The 22,656-nt window shown below is 50.5% G+C and overlaps 1 protein-coding gene across 1 annotated transcript in view; it reads right to left on the bottom strand.

Annotated features, from left to right (window-relative positions):
- Positions 1–22,656, bottom strand: part of lcp2a (lymphocyte cytosolic protein 2a) — a 188,096-nt gene that overhangs the window by 31,286 nt on the left and 134,154 nt on the right. The window contains exons 13-14 of the mRNA XM_059990762.1: positions 18,222–18,326; positions 9,852–9,877 (exon numbers count right to left, since the gene is read on the bottom strand). Coding sequence (XP_059846745.1) covers positions 9,852–9,877; positions 18,222–18,326 — 131 coding nt within the window. The remainder of the gene's footprint in view (positions 1–9,851; positions 9,878–18,221; positions 18,327–22,656) is intronic.

Genomic DNA, 22,656 nt, shown 5'->3' with positions numbered 1-22,656 from the left:
TGTAGGGACATGACAGTGGTGAGGACAGTGAGGTTGCTGATGAGTGTGACGAGGGTGAGGACAGTGAGGTTGCTGATGAGTGTGACGAGGGTGAGGACAGTGAGGTTGCTGATGAGTTGTGACGAGGGTGAGGACAGTGAGGTTGCTGATGAGGTGTGACGAGGGTGAGGACAGTGAGGTTGCTGATGAGTGTGACGAGGGTGAGGACAGTGAGGATGCTGATGAGTGTGACGAGGTGAGGACAGTGAGGTTGCTGATGAGAGCTGTGACGAGGGTAGGACAGTGAGGTTGCTGATGAGTGTGACGAGGGTGAGGACAGTGGAGGTTGCTGATGAGTGTGACGAGGGTGAGGACAGTGAGGTTGCTGAGAGTGTGACGAGGTAGAGGACAGTGAGGTTGCTGATGAGTGTGACGAGGGTGAGGACAGTGAGGTTCTGCTGATGAGTGTGACGAGGGTGAGGACAGTGACGGTTGCTGATGAGTGTGACGAGGTGAGGACAGTGAGGTTGCCTGATGAGTGTGACGAGGGTTGAGGACAGTGAGGTTGCTGATGAGTGTGACGAGGGTGAGGACAGTGAGGTTGCTGGATGAGTGTGACGAGGGTGAGGACAGTGAGGTTGCTGATGAGTGTGACGAGGGTGAGGACAGTGAGGTTGCTGATGAGTGTGACGAGGGTGAGGACAGTGAGGGTTGCTGATGAGTGTGACGAGGGTGAGGACAGTGAGGTTGCTGATGAGTGTGACGAGGGGTGAGGACAGTGAGGTTGCTGATGAGTGTGACGAGGGTGAGGACAGTGAGGTTGCTGATGAGTGTGACGAGGGTGAGGACAGTGAGGTTGCTGATGAGTGTGACGAGGGTGAGGACAGTGAGGTTGCTGTGATTGAGTAGTGACGAGGGTGAGGACAGTGAGGTTGCTGATGAGTGTGACCGAGGGTGAGGACAGTGAGGTTGCTGATGAGTGTGACGAGGGTGAGGACAGTGAGGTTGCTGATGAGTGTGACGAGGTGAGGACAGTGAGGTTGCTGATGAGTGTGACGAGGGTGAGGACAGTGAGGTTGCTGATGAGTGTGACGAGGGTGAGGACAGTGAGGTTGCTGATGAGTGTGACGAGGGTGAGGACAGTGAGGTTGCTGATGAGTGTGACGAGGGTGAGGACAGTGAGGTTGCTGATGAGTGTGACGAGGGTGAGGACAGTGAGGTTGCTGATGAGTGTGACGAGGGTGAGGACAGTGAGGTTGCTGATGAGTGTGACGAGGGGTGAGGACAGTGAGGTTGCTGATGAGTGTGACGAGGGTGAGGACAGTGAGGTTGCTGATGAGTGTGACGAGGGTGAGGACAGTGAGGTTGCTGATGAGTGTGACGAGGGTGAGGACAGTGAGGTTGCTGATGAGTGTGACGAGGGTGAGGACAGTGAGGTTGCTGATGAGTGTGACGAGGGTGAGGACAGTGAGGTTGCTGATGAGTGTGACGAGGGTGAGGACAGTGAGGTTGCTGATGAGTGTGACGAGGGTGAGGACAGTGAGGTTGCTGATGAGTGTGACGAGGGTGAGGACAGTGGAGGTTGCTGATGAGTGTGACGAGGGTGAGGACAGTGAGGTTGCTTGATGAGTGTGACGAGGGTGAGGACAGTGAGGTTGCTGATGAGTGTGACGAGGGTGAGGACAGTGAGGTTGCTGATGAGTGTGACGAGGGTGAGGACAGTGAGGTTGCTGATGAGTGTGACGAGGGTGAGGACAGTGAGGTTGCTGATGAGTGTGACGAGGGTGAGGACAGTGAGGTGCTGATGAGTGTGACGAGGTGAGGACAGTGAGGTTGCTGATGAGTGTGACGAGGGTGAGGACAGTGAGGTTGCTGATGAGTGTGACGAGGGTGAGGACAGTGAGGTTGCTGATGAGTGTGACGAGGGTGAGGACAGTGAGGTTGCTGATGAGTGTGACGAGGGTGAGGACAGTGAGGTTGCTGATGAGTGTGACGAGGGTGAGGACAGTGAGGTTGCTGATGAGTGTGACGAGGGTGAGGACAGTGAGGTTGCTGATGAGTGTGACGAGGGTGAGGACAGTGAGGTTGCTGATGAGTGTGACGAGGGTGAGGACAGTGAGGTTGCTGATGAGTGTGACGAGGGTGAGGACAGTGAGGTTGCTGATGAGTGTGACGAGGGTGAGGACAGTGAGGTTGCTGATGAGTGTGACGAGGGTTGAGGACAGTGAGGTTGCTGATGAGTGTGACGAGGGTGAGGACAGTGAGGTTGCTGATGAGTGTGACGAGGGTGAGGACAGTGAGGTTGCTGATGAGTGTGACGAGGGTGAGGACAGTGAGGTTGCTGATGAGTGTGACGAGGGTGAGGACAGTGAGGTTGCTGATGAGTGTGACGAGGGTGAGGACAGTGAGGTTGCTGATGAGTGTGACGAGGGTGAGGACAGTGAGGTTGCTGATGAGTGTGACGAGGGTGAGGACAGTGAGGTTGCTGATGAGTGTGACGAGGGTGAGGACAGTGAGGTTGCTGATGAGTGTGACGAGGGTGAGGACAGTGAGGTTGCTGATGAGTGTGACGAGGGTGAGGACAGTGAGGTTGCTGATGAGTGTGACGAGGGTGAGGACAGTGAGGTTGCTGATGAGTGTGACGAGGGTGAGGACAGTGAGGTTGCTGATGAGTGTGACGAGGGTGAGGACAGTGAGTTGCTGATGAGTGTGACGAGGGTGAGGACAGTGAGGTTGCTGATGAGTTGTGACGAGGGTGAGGACAGTGAGGTTGCTGATGAGTGTGACGAGGGTGAGGACAGTGAGGTTGCTGATGAGTGTGACGAGGGTGAGGACAGTGAGGTTGCTGATGAGTGTGACGAGGGTGAGGACAGTGAGGTTGCTGATGAGTGTGACGAGGGTGAGGACAGTGAGGTTGCTGATGAGTGTGACGAGGGTGAGTCGAGTGACAGGAGTTTGCTGATGAGTGTGACGAGGGTGAGGACAGTGAGGTTGCTGATGAGTGTGACGAGGGTCAGGTGAGGACAGTGAGGTTGCTGATGAGTGTGACGAGGGTGAGGACAGTGAGGTTGCTGATGAGTTGTGACGAGGGGTGAGGACAGTGAGGTTGCTGATGAGTGTGACGAGGGTGAGGACAGTGAGGTTGCTGATGAGTGTGACGAGGGTGAGGACAGTGAGGTTGCTGATGAGTGTGACGAGGGTGAGGACAGTGAGGTTGCTGATGAGTGTGACGAGGGTGAGGACAGTGAGGTTGCTGATGAGTGTGACGAGGGTGAGGACAGTGAGGTTGCTGATGAGTGATCAGATGTGACGAGGGTGAGGACAGTGAGGTTGCTGATGAGTGTGACGAGGGTGAGGACAGTGAGGTTGCTGATGAGTGTGACGAGGGTGAGGACAGTGAGGTTGCCTGATGAGTGTGACGAGAGGGTGAGGACAGTGAGGTTGCTGATGAGTGTGACGAGGTGAGGACGGGTGAGGGACAGTGAGGTTGCTGATGAGTGTGGACAGAGGGTGAGGACAGTGAGGTTGCTGATGAGTGTGACGAGGGTGAGGACAGTGAGGTTGCTGATGAGTGTGACGAGGGTGAGGACAGTGAGGTTGCTGATGAGTGTGACGAGGGTGAGGACAGTGAGGTTGCTGATGAGTGTGACGAGGGTGAGGACAGTGAGGTTGCTGATGAGTGTGACGAGGGTGAGGACAGTGAGGTTGCTGATGAGTGTGACGAGGGTGAGGACAGTGAGGTTGCTGATGAGTGTGACGAGGGTGAGGACAGTGAGGTTGCTGATGAGTGTGACGAGGGTGAGGACAGTGAGGTTGCTGATGAGTGTGACGAGGGTGAGGACAGTGAGGTTGCTGATGAGTGTGACGAGGGTGAGGACAGTGAGGTTGCTGATGAGTGTGACGAGGGTGAGGACAGTGAGGTTGCTGATGAGTGTGACGAGGGTGAGGGACAGTGAGGTTGCTGATGAGTGTGACGAGGGTGAGGACAGTGAGGTTGCTGATGAGTGTGACGAGGGTGAGGACAGTGAGGTTGCTGATGAGTGTGACGAGGGTGAGGACAGTGAGGTTGCTGATGAGTGTGACGAGGGTGAGGACAGTGAGGTTGCTGATGAGTGTGACGAGGGTGAGGACAGTGAGGTTGCTGATGAGTGTGACGAGGGTGAGGACAGTGAGGTTGCTGATGAGTGTGACGAGGGTGAGGACAGTGAGGTTGCTGATGAGTGTGACGAGGGTGAGGACAGTGAGGTTGCTGATGAGTGTGACGAGGGTGAGGACAGTGAGGTTGCTGATGAGTGTGACGAGGGTGAGGACAGTGAGGTTGCTGATGAGTGTGACGAGGGTGAGGACAGTGAGGTTGCTGATGAGTGTGACGAGGGTGAGGACAGTGAGGTTGCTGATGAGTGTGACGAGGGTGAGGACAGTGAGGTTGCTGATGAGTGTGACGAGGGTGAGGACAGTGAGGTTGCTGATGAGTGTGACGAGGGTGAGGACAGTGAGGTTGCTGATGAGTGTGACGAGGGTGAGGACAGTGAGGTTGCTGATGAGTGTGACGAGGTGAGGACAGTGAGGTTGCTGATGAGTGTGACGAGGGTGAGGACAGTGAGGTGGCTGATGAGTGTGACGAGGGTGAGGACAGTGAGGTTGCTGATGAGTGTGACGAGGGTGAGGACAGTGAGGTTGCTGATGAGTGTGACGAGGGTGAGGACAGTGAGGTTGCTGATGAGTGTGACGAGGGTGAGGACAGTGAGGTTGCTGATGAGTGTGACGAGGGTGAGGACAGTGAGGTTGCTGATGAGTGTGACGAGGGTGAGGACAGTGAGGTTGCTGCATGAGTGTGACGAGGGTGAGGACAGTGAGGTTGCTGATGAGTGTGACGAGGGTGAGGACAGTTGAGGTTGCTGATGAGTGTGACGAGGGTGAGGACAGTGAGGTTGCTGATGAGTGTGACGAGGGTGAGGACAGTGAGGTTGCTGATGAGTGTGACGAGGGTGAGGACAGTGAGGTTGCTGATGAGTGTGACGAGGGTGAGGACAGTGAGGTTGCTGATGAGTGTGACGAGGGTGAGGACAGTGAGGTTGCTGATGAGTGTGACGAGGGTGAGGACAGTGAGGTTGCTGATGAGTGTGACGAGGGTGAGGACAGTGAGGTTGCTGATGAGTGTGACGAGGGTGAGGACAGTGAGGTTGCTGATGAGTGTGACGAGGGTGAGGACAGTGAGGTTGCTGATGAGTGTGACGAGGGTGAGGACAGTGAGGTTGCTGATGAGTGTGACGAGGGTGAGGACAGTGAGGTTGCTGATGAGTGTGACGAGGGTGAGGACAGTGAGGTTGCTGATGAGTGTGACGAGGGTGAGGACAGTGAGGTTGCTGATGAGTGTGACGAGGGTGAGGACAGTGAGGTTGCTGATGAGTGTGACGAGGGTGAGGACAGTGAGGTTGCTGATGAGTGTGACGAGGGTGAGGACAGTGAGGTTGATGAGTGTGACGAGGGTGAGGACAGTGAGGTTGCTGATGAGTGTGACGAGGGTGAGGACAGTGAGGTTGCTGATGAGTGTGACGAGGGGTGAGGACAGTGAGGTTGCTGATGAGTGTGACGAGGGTGAGGACAGTGAGGTTGCTGATGAGTGTGACGAGGGTGAGGACAGTGAGGTTGCTGATGAGTGTGACGAGGGTAGAGGACAGTGAGGTGCTGATATGAGTGTGACGAGGGTGAGGACAGTGAGGTTGCTGATGAGTGTGACGAGGGTGAGGACAGTGAGGTTGCTGATGAGTGTGACGAGGGTGAGGACAGTGAGGTTGCTGATGAGTGTGACGAGGGTGAGGACAGTGAGGTTGCTGATGAGTGTGACGAGGGTGAGGACAGTGAGGTTGCTGATGAGTGTGACGAGGGTGAGGACAGTGAGGTTGCTGATGAGTGTGACGAGGGTGAGGACAGTGAGGTTGCTGATGAGTGGAGGTGGACAGTGAGGATGAGTGGACGGGGTGAGGACAGTGAGGTTGCTGATGAGTGTGACGAGGGTGAGGACAGTGAGGTTGCTGATGAGTGTGACGAGGGTGAGGACAGTGAGGTTGCTGATGAGTGTGACGAGGGTGAGGACAGTGAGGTTGCTGATGAGTGTGACGAGGGTGGAGGACAGTGAGGTTGCTGATGAGTGTGACGAGGGTGAGGACAGTGAGGTTGCTGATGAGTGTGACGAGGGTGAGGACAGTGAGGTTGCTGATGAGTGTGACGAGGGTGAGGACAGTGAGGTTGCTGATGAGTGTGACTGAGGGTGAGGACAGTGAGGTTGCTGATGAGTGTGACGAGGGTGAGGACAGTGAGGTTGCTGATGAGTGTGACGAGGGTGAGGGACAGTGAGGTTGCTGATGAGTGTGACGAGGGTGAGGACAGTGAGGTTGCTGATGACGGTGAGAGTGGGTTGACTGAGGACGAGGGTGAGGACAGTGAGGTTGCTGATGAGTGTGACGAGGGTGAGGACAGTGAGGTTGCTGATGAGTGAGGTGAGGACGTGAGGGTGCTGATGACAGTGAGAGGGTTGCTGATGAGTGTGTGAGTGTGACGAGGACAGTGAGGTTGCTGATGAGTGTGACGAGGGTGAGGACAGTGAGGTTGCTGATGAGTGTGACGAGGGTGGAGTGAGGTTGCTGATGAGTGTGACGAGGGTGAGGACAGTGAGGTTGCTGATGAGTGTGACGAGGGTGAGGACAGTGAGGTTGCTGATGAGTGTGACGAGGGTGAGGACAGTGAGGTTGCTGATGAGTGTGACGAGGGTGAGGACAGTGAGGTTGCTGATGAGTGTGACGAGGGTGAGGACAGTGAGGTTGCTGATGAGTGTGACGAGGGTTGAGGACAGTGAGGTTGCTGATGAGTGTGACCGAGGGTGAGGACAGTGAGGTTGCTGATGAGTGTGACGAGGGTGAGGACAGTGAGGTTGCTGATGAGTGTGACGAGGGTGAGGACAGTGAGGTTGCTGATGAGTGTGACGAGGGTGAGGACAGTGAGGTTGCTGATGAGTGTGACGAGGGTGAGGACAGTGAGGTTGCTGATGAGTGTGACGAGGGTGAGGACAGTGAGGTTGCTGATGAGTGTGACGAGGGTGAGGACAGTGAGGTTGCTGATGAGTGTGACGAGGGTGAGGACAGTGAGGTTGCTGATGAGATGTGACGAGGGTGAGGACAGTGAGGTTGCTGATGAGTGTGACGAGGGTGAGGACAGTGAGGTTGCTGATGAGTGTGACGAGGGTGAGGACAGTGAGGTTGCTGATGAGTGTGACGAGGGTGAGGACAGTGAGGTTGCTGATGAGTGTGACGAGGGTGAGGACAGTGAGGTTGCTGATGAGTGTGACGAGGTGAGGACAGTGAGGTTGCTGATGAGTGTGACGAGGGTGAGGACAGTGAGGTTGCTGATGAGTGTGACGAGGGTGAGGACAGTGAGGTTGCTGATGAGTGTGACGAGGGTGAGGACAGTGAGGTTGCTGATGAGTGTGACGAGGGTGAGGACAGTGAGGTTGCTGATGAGTGTGACGAGGGTGAGGACAGTGAGGTTGCTGATGAGTGTGACGAGGGTGAGGACAGTGAGGTTGCTGATGAGTGTGACGAGGGTGAGGACAGTGAGGTTGCTGATGAGTGTGACGGAGGGGTGAGGACAGTGAGGTTGCTGATGAGTGTGACGAGGGTGAGGACAGTGAGGTTGCTGATGAGTGTGACGGAGGCCGTGAGGTGAGCTGTGAGTGTGCGGGTGGAGTGAGTGTGACGAGGGTGCGAGGACAGTGAGGTTGCTGATGAGTGTGACGAGGGTGAGGACAGTGAGGTTGCTGATGAGTGTGACGAGGGTGAGGACAGTGAGGTTGCTGATGAGTGTGACGAGGGTGAGGACAGTGAGGTTGCTGATGAGTGTGACGAGGGTGAGGACACTGAGGTTGCTGATGAGTGTGACGAGGGTGAGGACAGTGAGGTTGCTGATGAGTGTGACGAGGGTGAGGACAGTGAGGTTGCTGATGAGTGTGAGGACGTGAGGACAGTGAGGTTGCTGATGAGTGTGACGAGGGTGAGGACAGTGAGGTTGCTGATGAGTGTGACGAGGGTGAGGACAGTGAGGTTGCTGATGAGTGTGACGAGGGTGAGGACAGTGAGGTTGCTGATGAGTGTGACGAGGGTGAGGACAGTGAGGTTGCTGATGAGTGTGACGAGGGTGAGGACAGTGAGGTTGCTGATGAGTGTGACGAGGGTGAGGACAGTGAGGTTGCTGATGAGTGTGACGAGGGTGAGGACAGTGAGGTTGCTGATGAGTGTGACGAGGGTGAGGACAGTGAGGTTGCTGATGAGTGTGACGAGGGTGAGGACAGTGAGGTTGCTGATGAGTGTGACGAGGGTGAGGACAGTGAGGTTGCTGATGAGTGTGACGAGGGTGAGGACAGTGAGGTTGCTGATGAGTGTGACGAGGGTGAGGACAGTGAGGTTGCTGATGAGTGTGACGAGGGTGAGGACAGTGAGGTTGCTGATGAGTGTGACGAGGGTGAGGACAGTGAGGTTGCTGATGAGTGTGACGAGGGTGAGGACAGTGAGGTTGCTGATGAGTGTGACGAGGGTGAGGACAGTGAGGTTGCTGATGAGTGTGACGAGGGTGAGGACAGTGAGGTTGCTGATGAGTGTGACGAGGGTGAGGACAGTGAGGTTGCTGATGAGTGTGACGAGGGTGAGGACAGTGAGGTTGCTGATGAGTGTGACGAGGGTGAGGACAGTGAGGATGCTGATGAGTGTGACGAGGGTGAGGACAGTGAGGTTGCTGATGAGTGTGACGAGGGTGAGGACAGTGAGGTTGCTGATGAGTGTGACGAGGGTGAGGACAGTGAGGTTGCTGATGAGTGTGACGAGGGTGAGGACAGTGAGGTTGCTGATGAGTGTGACGAGGGTGAGGACAGTGAGGTTGCTGATGAGTGTGACGAGGGTGAGGACAGTGAGGTTGCTGATGAGTGTGAGGAGGGTGAGGACAGTGAGGTTGCTGATGAGTGTGAGGAGGGTGAGGACAGTGAGGTTGCTGATGAGTGTGACGAGGGTGAGGACAGTGAGGTTGCTGATGAGTGTGACGAGGGTGAGGACAGTGAGGTTGCTGATGAGTGTGACGAGGGTGAGGACAGTGAGGTTGCTGATGAGTGTGACGAGGGTGAGGACAGTGAGGTTGCTGATGAGTGTGACGAGGGTGAGGACAGTGAGGTTGCTGATGAGTGTGACGAGGGTGAGGACAGTGAGGTTGCTGATGAGTGTGACGAGGGTGAGGACAGTGAGGTTGCTGATGAGTGTGACGAGGGTGAGGACAGTGAGGTTGCTGATGAGTGTGACGAGGGTGAGGACAGTGAGGTTGCTGATGAGTGTGACGAGGGTGAGGACAGTGAGGTTGCTGATGAGTGTGACGAGGGTGAGGACAGTGAGGTTGCTGATGAGTGTGACGAGGGTGAGGACAGTGAGGTTGCTGATGAGTGTGACGAGGGTGAGGACAGTGAGGTTGCTGATGAGTGTGACGAGGGTGAGGACAGTGAGGTTGCTGATGAGTGTGAGGAGGGTGAGGACAGTGAGGTTGCTGATGAGTGTGACGAGGGTGAGGACAGTGAGGTTGCTGATGAGTGTGAGGAGGGTGAGGACAGTGAGGTTGCTGATGAGTGTGACGAGGGTGAGGACAGTGAGGTTGCTGATGAGTGTGAGGAGGGTGAGGACAGTGAGGTTGCTGATGAGTGTGACGAGGGTGAGGACAGTGAGGTTGCTGATGAGTGTGACGAGGGTGAGGACAGTGAGGTTGCTGATGAGTGTGACGAGGGTGAGGACAGTGAGGTTGCTGATGAGTGTGACGACAGTGACAAGTGTGAGAACGGTGGGTACTGTGAGGACGGTAATGAGTGTGAAGACTGTGGCAGGAAGAACAGTGATGAGTGTGAGGTCAGTGGGGGCTGTGAGGACAGTGATGAGTGTGAGGTCAGTGGGGACTGTGAGGACAGTGATGAGTGTGAGGACAGTGGGGACTGTGAGGACAGTGATGAGTGTGAGGACAGTGGGGACTGTGAGGACGGTGATGAGTGTGAGTACTGTTGGGACTGTGAGGACAGTGATGAGTGTGAGGACAGTGGGGACTGTGAGGACAGTGATGAGTGTGAGGACACTGGGGACTGTGAGGACAGTGATGAGTGTGAGGTCAGTGGGGACTGTGAGGACAGTGATGAGTGTGAGGTCAGTGGGGACTGTGAGGACAGTGATGATTGTGAAGACAGTGGGGACGGTGAGGACAGTGATGAGTGTGAGGACAGTGGGGACTGTGAGCACAGTGATGAGTGTGAGGACACTGGGGTCTGTGAGGACAGTGATGAGTGTGAGGTACGTGGGGACTGTGAGGACAGTGATGAGTGTGAGGACAGTGGGGACTGTGAGGACAGTGATGACTGTGAGGACAGTGGGGACTGTGAGGACAGTGATGAGTATGAGGACAGTGGGGACTGTGAGGACAGTGATGTGTGTGAGGTCAGTGGGGTCTGTGAGGACAGTGATGAGTGTGAGGACAGTGGGGTCTGTGAGGACAGTGATGAGTGTGAGGACATTGGGGACTGTGAGGACAGTGATGAGTGTGAGGACAGTGATGACTGTGAGGACAGTGATGAGTGTGAGGTCAGTTGGGACTGTGAAGACAGTGATGAGGTTGAGGACAGTAGGAACGGTGAGGACAGTGATGAGTGTGGGGACTGTGGGGACTGTGAGGACAGTGATGAGTGTGAGGACAGTGGGGACTGTGAGGACAGTGATGAATGTGAGGACTGTGGGGACTGTGAGAACCGAGATGAGTGTAAGGTACGTGGGGACTGTGAGGACATTGATGAGTGTGAGGTACGTGGGGACTGTGAGGACATTGATGACTGTGAGGACAGTGGGGACTGTGAGGACAGTGGGGACTGTGAGGACAGTGATGCGTGTGAGGTCAGTGGGGACTGTGAAGACAGTGATGATTGTGAGGTACGTGGGGACTGTGAGGACATTGATGACTGTGAGGACAGTGGGGACTGTGAGGACAGTGATGATTGTGAGGACACTGGGGTCTGTGAGGACAGTGATGAGTGTTAGGTACGTGGGGACTGTGAGGACATTGATGACGGTGAGGACAGTGGGGACTGTGAGGACAGTGGGGACTGTGAGGACAGTGATGAGTGTGAGGACAGTGGGGACTGTGAGGACAGTGATGTGTGTGAGGTCAGTGGGGTCTGTGAGGACAGTGATGAGTGTGAGGACAGTGGGGGCTGTGAGGACAGTGATGAGGTTGAGGACAGTAGGAGTGTGTGGACGGTGATGAGTGTGAAGACAGTGGGGTCTGTGAGAACAGTGATGAGTGTGCGGACAGTGACAAGAGTGAGAACAGTGGGGACTGTGAGGACAGTGATAAGAGTGAGGACAGTGGGGACTGTGAGGACAGTGATGAGTGTGCGGACAGTGACAAGAGTGAGAACAGTGGGGACTGTGAGGACAGTGATAAGAGTGAGGACAGTGGGGACTGTGAGGACAGTGAAGAGGGTGAGGACAGTAGGACAGTGAGGACAGTGATGAGTGTGAGGTGAGTGGGGACTGTGAGAACAGTGATGAGTGTGACGACAGTGACAAGTTTGAGAACGGTGGGTACTGTGAGGACGGTAATGAGTGTGATGTCAGTGGGGACTGTGAGGACGGTAATGAGTGTGAAGACTGTGGCAGGAAGAACAGTGATGAGTGTGAGGACAGTGGGGGCTGTGAGGACAGTGATGAGTGTGAGTACAGAGGGGACTGTGAGGATAGTGATGAGTGTGAGTACAGTGGGACTGTGAGGACAGTGATGAGTGTGGTGAGGCCAGTGGGGACTGTGAGGACAGTGATGAGTGTGAGGACAGTGGGGACTGTGAGGACAGTAATGAGTGTGATGTCAGTGGGGACTGTGAGGACGGTAATGAGTGTGAAGACTGTGGCAGGAAGAACAGTGATGAGTGTGAGGACAGTGATGAGTGTGAGGTCAGTGGGGGCTGTGAGGACAGTGATGAGGGTGAGGTCAGTGGGGACTGTGAGGACAGTGATGAGTGTGAGGACAGTGGGGACTGTGAGGACAGTGATGAGTGTGAGGACACTGGGGACTGTGAGGACAGTGATGAGTGTGAGATCTGTGGGGACGGTGAGGACAGTGATGAGGTTGAGGACAGTAGGAACTGTGAGGACAGTGATGAGTGTGAGGACTGTGGGGACTGTGAGGACAGTGATGAGTGTGAGGACAGTGGGGACTGTGAGCACAGTGATGAGTGTGAGGACAGTGATGAGTATGAGGACTGTGGGGACTGTGAGGACAGTGATGAGTGTGAAGACAGTGGGGACTGTGAGCACAGTGATGAGTGTGAGGACAGTGGGGACTGTGAGGACAGTGATGAGTGTGAGGTACATGGGGACTGTGAGGACATTGATGACTGTGAGGACAGTGGGGACTGTGAGGACAGTGATGAGTGTGAGGACAGTGGGGACTGTGAGGACAGTGATGAGTGTGAGGTCAGTGGGGACTGTGAGGACAGTGATGAGTGTGAGGTCAGTGGGGACTGTGAGGACAGTGATGATTGTGAAGACAGTGGGGACGGTGAGGACAGTGATGAGTGTGAGGTCAGTTGGGACTTTGTGGACAGTGATGAGGGTGAAGACAGTGGGGACAGGGAGGACAGTGATGAGTGTGAGGTCAGTTGGGACTGTGAAGACAGTGATGAGGTTGAGGACAGTAGGAACTGTGAGGACAGTGATGAGTGTGAGGACTGTGGGGACTGTGAGGACAGTGATGAGTGTGAAGACAGTGGGGACTGTGAGGACAGTGATGAGTGTGAGGACACTGGGGTCTGTGAGGACAGTGATGAGTGTGAGGTACGTGGGGACTGTGAGGACATTGATGACTGTGAGGACAGTGGGGACTGTGAGGACAGTGATGAGTTTGTGGACAGTGGGGACTGTGAGGACAGTGATGTGTGTGAGGTCAGTGGGGTCTGTGAGGACAGTGATGAGTGTGAGGACAGTGGGGACTGTGAGGACAGTGATGAGTGTGAGGACAGTGGGGACTGTGAGGACAGTGATGAGTTTGAGGACAGTGGGGACTGTGAGGACAGTGATGACTGTGAGGACAGTGATGAGTGTGGGGACTGTGGGGACTGTGAGGACAGTGATGAGTGTGAGGACAGTGGGGACTGTGAGGACAGTGATGAGTTTGTGGACAGTGGGGACTGTGAGGACAGTGATGAGTGTGAGGACAGTGGGGACTGTGAGTACAGTGATGAGTGTGAGGACAGTGGGGACTGTGAGGACAGTGATGAGTGTGAGGACAGTGGGGTCTGTGAGGACAGTGATGAGTGTGAGGACAGTGGGGACTGTGAGGACAGTGATGAGTTTGTGGACAGTGGGGACTGTGAGGACAGTGATGAGTGTGAGGTCAGTGGGGACTGTGAGGACAGTGATGAGTGTGAGGACAGTGGGGACTGTGAGGACAGTGATGAGTGTGAGAACAGTGGGGACTGTGAGGACCGTGATGAGTGTGAGGTCAGTGGGGACTGTGAGTACAGTGATGAGTGTGAGGACTGTGGGAACTGTGAGGACAGTGATGAGTGTGGGGACTGTGGGGACTGTGAGGACAGTGATGAGTGTGAGGACAGTGGGGACTGTGAGTACAGTGATGAGTGTGAGGACTGTGGGGACTGTGAGGACAGTGATGAGTGTGAGAACAGTGGGGACTGTGAGGACAGTGATGAGTGTGAGGTCAGTGGGAACTGTGAGGACAGTGATGAGTGTGAGGACAGTGGGGACTGTGAGGACAGTGATGAGTGTGAGAACAGTGGGGACTGTGAGGACCGTGATGAGTGTGAGGTCAGTGGGGACTGTGAGGACAGTGGGGACTGTGAGGACAGTGATGAGAGTGAGGACAGTGGGGACTGTGAGGACAGTGATGAGTGTGGGGACTGTGGGGACTGTGAGGACATTGATGACTGTGAGGTCAGTGGGGTCTGTGAGGACAGTGATGAGTGTGGGGACTGTGGGGACTGTGAGGACAGTGATGAGTGTGAGGTCAGTGGGGACTGTGAGGACAGTGATGAGTGTGAGGACAGTGGGGACTGTGAGGACAGTGATGAGTGTGAGGACAGTGGGGTCTGTGAGGACAGTGATGAGTGTGAGGACAGTGGGGTCTGTGAGGACAGTGATGTGTGTGAGGACAGTGGGGTCTGTGAGGACAGTGATGAGTGGGAGGTCAGTGGGGACTGTGAGGACAGTGATGAGTGTGAGGACAGTGGGGTCTGTGAGGACAGTGATGAGTGTGAGGACAGTGGGGACTGTGAGGACAGTGATGAGTGTGAGGACAGTGGGGTCTGTGAGGACAGTGATGAGTGTGAGGACAGTGGGGACTGTGAGGACAGTGATGTGTGTGAGGACAGTAGGGACTGTGAGGACAGTGATGTGTGTGAGGACAGTGGGGACTGTGAGGACAGTGATGAGTGTGAGGACTGTGGGGACTGTGAGGACAGTGATGAGTGTGAGGACAGTGGGGACTGTGAGGACGGTGATGAGTGTGAGGACAGAGATGACTGTGAGGACAGTGGGGACTGTGAGGACAGTGATGAGTGTGAGGACAGTGGGGACTGTGAGGACGGTGATGAGTGTGAGGACAGTGGGGACTGTGATGTCAGTGATGAGTGTGAGGACAGTGGGGACTGTGAGGACAGTGATGAGTGTGAGGACAGTGGGGACAGTGAGAACAGTGACAAGTGTGAAGTCTGTGAGGAATGTGTATACAATTACGAATGTGGAATGCTGACGACTGTGAAGATGCTGTGAAGTGTGATGAAGGTGAGGACAGAGTTGAGCATGACAAGTGTGTGGACAGTGAAGAGTGGGAGGACAGTGTAGACAATGATGAGTGTGAGAATGTTGAGGACTGTGAGGACTGTGAGGACAATGCTGTACGTGTGGACTGTGCCAAGCATTAGGATGTTGATGTTTGCTAAGTGTGAGGACAGTGAGGAAGAATACAAGCATGAAGAGAGTGAGGAAGAGACGAGTGCTAGGATGCTGACAAATGTGAGGATGGTGTTGATGGTGATGATTGTGAGATGGTGACGAGTGTGACAAGTGTGAGGAGTATGAGGACATGGTAGACATTGACAAGTGTGAAAATGTTGAAGACTGTGAGGATAATGGTGAGGACAGTGGCGAGTGTGACAAATGTGAGGGCAGTGAGGAGTGTGACATGTATGAGGACAATATAGACACTGACAGTTGTGAGGACAATGAGGATGGTGACAAATAAGAAGTGTAAGGACAGTGTGGACGGTGATAAATGTCAGGTCAATTAGGGGTGTGAAGAGTGTGAGGATGGTGATAAGTGTGACTAAAGTGAGAATTCTGATGAGTGTGAGGATGGTGCTGTGTGTGAAAATAGTGATAATGGTGATAATTGTGAGGACAGTTTAGATGGTGACGAGTGTGAGAACGGAGAGGACACTGTTGAGTGTGCTCAGTGGGATCATGGTGACAAGTGTGAGGACTGTAGACAGCAATGACTGTGAGGATGGTGACAAGTGGCAAGTGTGAGGATAGTGAGGAGTGTGAGGACAGTGTAGATGTTGATGAGTGTGAGGTCGGTAAGTTGTGTGAAGAGTGAGATGTTGGTGACGAGTGTGAGGAGGGTGCTATGTGAGAACAGTGATGGTGATTTTTGTGAGGTCAGTGTAGATGGTGATGAGTGTGAGAATGGTGAGGACTGTGAGAATGCTGTTGAGTATGATGAGTGTGATGACGGTGACAAGTGTGAGGAGAGTGATGAGTTATGGGAGTGTGATAAAGTGTGAGGACAGTGACGAATGTGAGGTCACTAAGTCTTGCGAAGAGTGTGAGCATGGTGACAAGTGTGAGGACAGTGACAAATGTGCACACGGTGACATGTGTGATGAGTGTGAGAATGGTGGTTAGTGTGACTAATGTGAGGATACTGACAAGTATGATGAGTGTGAGGGTGGTGCTGTGTGTGAGAACAATGATGATTGTGAGTACAGTATAGATGGTGATGAGTATGGGAAAGGTGAGGCCTGTGAGGATACTGACATGTGACAATTGTGAGGGCATTGACGAGTGTGATGTGAGTGAGGATGGTGATGAGAGTAAAGAGTCACGAGTGTGAGGAGAGTGACAAGTGGAGGACTCGAATTTGTAACAAGTGTGAGGACGGTAATGAATGTGACGACTGTATAAACGGTCACGAGAATGAGGGGGGTGACAAGTGTCAGGAAAGTGCTGAGTGTGAGGAGTGTGACAAGTGTGAGTACAGTGACGAGTGTGAGGACTGTGAAGAGTTTGACGAGTCTGAGGACAGTGTAGAAGAGTATGAGGACAGTGATGAGTATGTGGACGATGATGAGTGTGAGGACAGTGTAGACCAGGCTGATATGCTAGAACGTGTTGACATTAAGAAAGCGGAGAAACATACTCTGATAATTTACATAGCTTTGTGAGAGACAGGCTGGGCTTCACAAGTCTGATTGAATTCTTCCCAGTTCTGACAAAAGCAAATTGATGAAGGTAGAATAGTGGATGTGGTGATTATGGATGTTAGTAAGACAGTCAACAATGTTCTTTGTGGTAGGCTAATTCAGATGGTCAAGAGGCATAGCATCCTGGGAAACTTGTCTGTTTGGATTCAGAATAGGCTCGATGACAAGACAGAGTGGCAATAGGAGGAGTGCATTCTGCCTAGAGGTCAGTGGTCAGTGGTGTCCCCCAAGGGACCTCGCTCTTTGTTAGTTTGCAGGTGATACCAAGGTTGGTGCAACACGCTAGCGTAAGTGCAGCACAGTCGTATCCTGGTTAGCTCAATGACCTGAATTCCATTCCTGTCACTGGTGGTAAGGAGTTTGTACGTTTTCCTGGTGTCTGTGTGGGTTTCCTACCAAAGATGTACTGGTTGGTAGGTTAATTGGTCATTGTCAATTGTCCTGTGTTTAGGCTAAGATTAATTCAGGGATTTCTGGGCAGTGTGGCTCGAAAGGCCAGAAGGGCCTATTCCATGTTGTATCTCAATAATAAATAAATAAATAAATAAATAAAGATTGGTGCCGTTATGGATAGGATTAAAGGTTGCCGTAAGTTACATTGATAGGATGCAGTGTTGGTCTGAGCGGTGGCAGATAGAGTTTAATTCAGAAATGTGAAGTAATGTACTTTGGAAGGTCAAACGTGAAGGCCAACTACAAGGCTAATAGCAGGTTTGTTAACAGAGTCCACTTCTATAGATCTTTCAAAGTTGCTGCACGATGGATAGGATGGTCCAGGAGGCATATGGTGTCTTACACTTTATTACTCAGGATTGAACTCAAGAACCCTGAGGTGATGTTGCTGCTCCAGGAAACTCTGGTTAGACTTATCTCTGACCATCCTGTTCTCTTTTAGACTCCTAATTATAGGAAGAATGAGAAACTTCAGCAAGCAGCCTGAATTAGAAAAGATGTCTTATGAGGAAAGGTTGGGTGAGCTAGGGCTTTTCTATTTGAAGGAGGATGAATGGTGACTTGAAAGAGGTGTTATAGGAGCCTAGAGGCATAGATAAAGTAGACATCCAGCCTTTTTCCCCAGGGTGCAAATGGCTGACACAAGAGCGCATGATTTTACAGTGTTGGAGGAAAGCACAGGCAGCATGTTAGAGGAGGGGTTTTTATGCACAGAGAGGTGGGTTCACAAAATGTTACTGCCAAGTGTGGTAGCAGAGGCAGATACTACACACTAGGGATATTTAAAAGACTCCTAGATGGGCACATGGTTGAGATAAAAATGGAGAGTTATGTGGGAGGGAAGTGTTAAAATAATCTTAGAGTAGTTTAAAAGTCGGTGCAACTTTATGCTTTGAAAGGTCTGCACTGTTCTATGTTAGCCACTAAAGAATGCATTAGGTAGAGTTGAAATAAATCAGGGGATTAGGATTGGGGAATTATTGATAATCGATGGAACCCCCCAAGAATATTAAGAAAAATATTTTACTATCAGAAAATAAATAGAACAAATTACATTTCTGGATGTAATTTGAGTTGGATATTGAAAACTGTACAGATATTCAGTGAAAACACACCAACTTGAAACAACTTAATACATTACCGTGATTCCCTCTTTACAGACTTTGTACTTTAATTATGTATACTGTACGTAGGTTACATTTAAGGTTTAAGAACTGGCAAAAACTCTTACCTTGGAGATGTCTGCCTCCGTCCCAACGAGGCATTCCCCCTGTCCCCCGGTATCGTTGGCTTTGGCATCCTACAGACAGGATCAGGTCTACCGACAAATGGAGGTCTAGATAATTTGAAAATCATCAGATAAATTATTTTCATCCTGAAAAATTATTTCCACAAGATATATAATTTAGGGATCAATAGTTATTGCAATCTGACTTATAGATAGTATTTTTGCCTCATGCTTTTGCCTGGTGATCCAACACTGCATTGGTGGTGCAGCATTGTATACGGTGATATTGTAATATTGTTAGATGTTAAACCTAAGTCCATCTACCCATTGAGATAATGTCCTAACTGAAGAAGACTTAAAAGCCGCCTGACAGGTAAAACTGATCTCACTCTAAAGGGTGCGTTGAGTTCCTGGTCATAATCTTTCCTGCCATGAAGACTTGGTCAATGAGGTCAATGTGGAGCTCATTTAGCTGGGAAACCTTGAGGACTTTCAATGTTGAAGGGAGTCTACTTGAGATTCCAACAAATTGGCCATTTTGTTAAATTGAAGTTCATCATCAAAACACATTTCCATAAGACATATTTGAGATATCGTACATATATATCATATAGTCATAAATGCCACAAAGCTCTACATAATATTTATCTGAGGTATACACTTATAGAAAAGAGAGGAAAGAAAGAACAAGCAAAAGGAGGAAACTATGTACAAGTAGGGAGTGATCTTTTTTTACAACATATTCATTGATTTGTAAGAATAAAATCAGGTCTATGAGCTGTTATGTAGTTAAACCATTTTTACCAGTATGAAACAAATTGTTCCAACTTATAATTAACAGATGTTGTTACCTTCTCGATTTTCTAAAAGGCCATTGTAATTTCTATCCATGCATTAAAGGTTGGGCTCTCCTGCAATAACCATTTCCTAGTAAGAGTCTTTTTACCAGCCACCAGCAGTATATTCATTAAATATTTATCTCTTTTCAACCATTCTTGAGGTATATATTCAAAATATATGGTCTTACTCTCTAAGGGTATTTCACATTTAAGGATGCCTTGTAGAGCATTGTGTATCCAACTCTAATAGTCTTTGATAATGAGGCATTCCCAGAAAATATGATAATTGTTTGCATTTTGATTTCCACAATTTCTCCAGCAAGCAGGAAGGTTACGACCATAATAGGATTTCTGAGAGGGTGTAATAAAATATCTTATCAAATTTTTCCATCTGAACTCCCTCCATTTCTGAGAACTGGTACACTTCCATTGATACCTCCATATTATTGTCCATTCTTCCTCAGATATAATTATCCCTCCTTCCTTCTCCCATTTTGTTTTAATGTATGAAGTTGAATGTGTTTTGAGATTTGACAAACCCGTATACACGATTGAAATGATTCTACTACCGTTACCTGAATTATATGCTTTTCTAAATAGCTCTATCAAACATGTACTTGCCTTGGTTACATTTTTAACTGTCCTATTAACGTATTGTCACATAAGTGTTTCTCTTTAAGCATTTCAAAACTGAACAGTATTCCTTCTTTCATTATATTGCAAAGAACTGTTATTCCTTTAGCTGTCCAGTCCTTAAATCTAGCATCCAGTTTACTTGGACATTCTAAAACTGAGTTATTGCCCTTACTCAAAAAAATAGAACATGTGAATGAAATTCATTCATTTAACAAACGGCCTAGATCAGAAGCGAGAGCCAATTCTGCTCGCTCTTCACAATGTTTTGCTCCAATGCCTAGATCAGAGCGAGAGCCGATTATGATTGCTCTTCACAACGGCATTGGAGTCTTTTGCTGTTCTGTTGTTTGTTCAATTTAAATACCAGCTCAGATAGACTGAAAAGGCAGGGTGTCTGGATCCAGAGCGAAAGCCGATTTCGTTCGTTTTCCATGATGGTCATCTCCACGGCAATGAGGCTATTAAAGGCTGCTGTGCTAATATGATGACCTGATAAGTGAGGCTTGAGGCCTACGCTGGGCTGCTCCAGGGTTCAGATCCGAGGACTCGGTTTTGGTTCGGAATGCTGTTCACTTCAATCATTTCCATGATTTGTTTTCATTTTCTTTTCCTTGAACATCAAGGGTTTGCCTTTTATTTTTATTTTTAATCTTTTTTTTTAATTGGGTTATTTTGGGTTTCTTGCTTTTTGGCTACCTGTGAGCAAACAAATTTCAAGGTTGTGTAATTTATACATTCTTTGGTAATAAGTTGAGGTCTGTAAATGATTGTTGTTGGAAATTTCAATGATGAGGCATGAGTACAGTTATCCCTTTTTATTCAAGAGCCTGATGGTTGAGGGGTAGACAACACTCTTGAACCTGGTGGTGTGAGTCCTGAGGTTCTTGTTCCTTCTTCCTGATGGCAACAGTGAGAAGAGAGCTTGACCTGGGTGGTGAAGGTACCTGATGATGCTTTCCTGCAACAGTGTTTCATGTAGGTGTGCTCAGTGGTTGGGTGGGCTTTACCCGTGATGGACTGGGCAAAATCCATTACTTTTTATAGACAATAGGTGCAGAAGTAGTCCATTCGGCCCCTCGAGTCTGCACCGCCATTCTGAGATCATGGCTGATCATTCACTATCAATACCCAGTCCCTGCCTTGTCCCCATATCCCTTGATTCCCCTATCCATCAGATATCTATCTAGCTCCTTCATGAAAGCATCCAGAGAATTGGCCTCCACCGTCTTCCGAGGCAGTGCATTCCACACCTCCACAACTCTCTGGGAGAAGAAGCTCTTCCTCAACTCTGTTTTAAATAACTGACCTCTTATTCTCAATCCATGCCCTCTGGTACTGGAGCCTCCCAACATCTGGAACATATTTCCCGCCTCAATCCTATCAAATCCTTTAATTATCTTAAACGTTTCAATCAGATAACCTCTCAATCTCCTCAATTCCAGCGTGTACAAGCCCAATCTCTCCAATCTCTCTGCGTAAGACAGCCCTGCCATCCCAGGAATCAACCTAGTGAATCTACGCTGCACTTCCTCAATTGCCAGAATGTCCTTCCTTAAACCTGGAGACCAAAACTGTACACAATATTCCAGGTGTGGTCTCACCAGGGCCCTGTACAAATGCAAAAGAACATCCTTGCTCTTGTATTCAATTTCCCTTGTAACAAAGGCCAACATTCCATTTGCCCTCTTCACTGCCTGTTGCACTTGCTCATTCACCTTCATTGACTGGTGAACTAGGACTCCTAGGTCTCTTTGCATTTCTCCCTTACCTAACTTGACACCGTTCAGACAATACTCTGCCCTCTTGTTCCAGCTTCCAAAGTGGATAACTTCACATTTATTCACATTGAATGACATCTGCCAAGTATCTGCCCACTCACTCAGCCTATCCAAGTCTCCCTGTATTCTCCTAACGTCCTCTTCGCATGTCACACTGCCACCCAGTTTAATATCGTCAGCAAACTTGCTGATATAGTTTTCAATGCCCTCATCTAAATCATTGACATAAATCGTAAAGAGCTGTGGTCCCAATACAGAGCCCTGTGGTACCCCACTAGTCACCTCCAGCCAGTCTGAGAAACACCCATTCACTGCTACCTTTTGCTTTCTATCTGCCAACCAGTTTTCTATCCATGTTGAAACCCTGCCCCCAATGCCATGAGCTCTGATTTTACTCACCAGTCTCCTATGTGGCACCTTATCGAATGCCTTCTGAAAATCTAGGTACACAACATCTACTGGCTTACCCTCGTCTAACATCCTTGTTACACCCTCAATAAACTCCAACAGATTAGTCAAGCATGATTTGCCCTTGGTAAATCCATGCTGGCTCGGCCTAATCCTATTTCTGCCATCTAGATGTGCCACTATTTCATCTTTAATAATGGACTCAAGCATCTTCCCCACGACTGACGTTAGGCTAACAGGGCGATAGTTCTCCGTTTTCTCCTTCCCTCCCTTCTTGAAAAGTGGGACAACATTAGCCACTCTCCAATCTTCAGGAACTGATCCTGAATCTAAGAAACATTGGAAAATGATTACCAATGCATCCGCAATTTCCTGAGCCACCTCTTTTAGAACCCTCGGATGCAGACCATCTGGACCCGGGGATTTATTAGCCTTCAGTCCTACCAGTCTACTCATCACAGTTTCTTTCCTAATGTCAATCTGTCTCAATTCCTCTGATATCTTATGACCCTGGCCCATCCATACATCTGGGAGATTGCTTGTGTCCTCCCTGGTGAAGACAGATCTAAAGTATGCATTAAGTTCTGTTTGCCATTTCCCTGTTTCCCATAACAATTTCTCCCAATTCATTCTTCAAGGGGCCAACATTGTTCTTAACTATCTTCTTTCTCTTCACATAGCTAAAAAAGCTTTTGCTATCCCCTTTTATATTCCTGGCTAGACTGAGCTCATACCTGATTTTTTCTCTCCGTATTGCTTTTTTAGTTAATATCTGCT

This window comes from Hypanus sabinus, chromosome 15 (assembly GCF_030144855.1).
Source record: "Hypanus sabinus isolate sHypSab1 chromosome 15, sHypSab1.hap1, whole genome shotgun sequence".
In the NCBI taxonomy this organism is placed as follows: domain Eukaryota; kingdom Metazoa; phylum Chordata; class Chondrichthyes; order Myliobatiformes; family Dasyatidae; genus Hypanus; species Hypanus sabinus.
The sequence above is the reverse complement of the archived record's forward strand: the minus strand, read 5'-3'. Positions and strand labels throughout refer to the sequence as shown.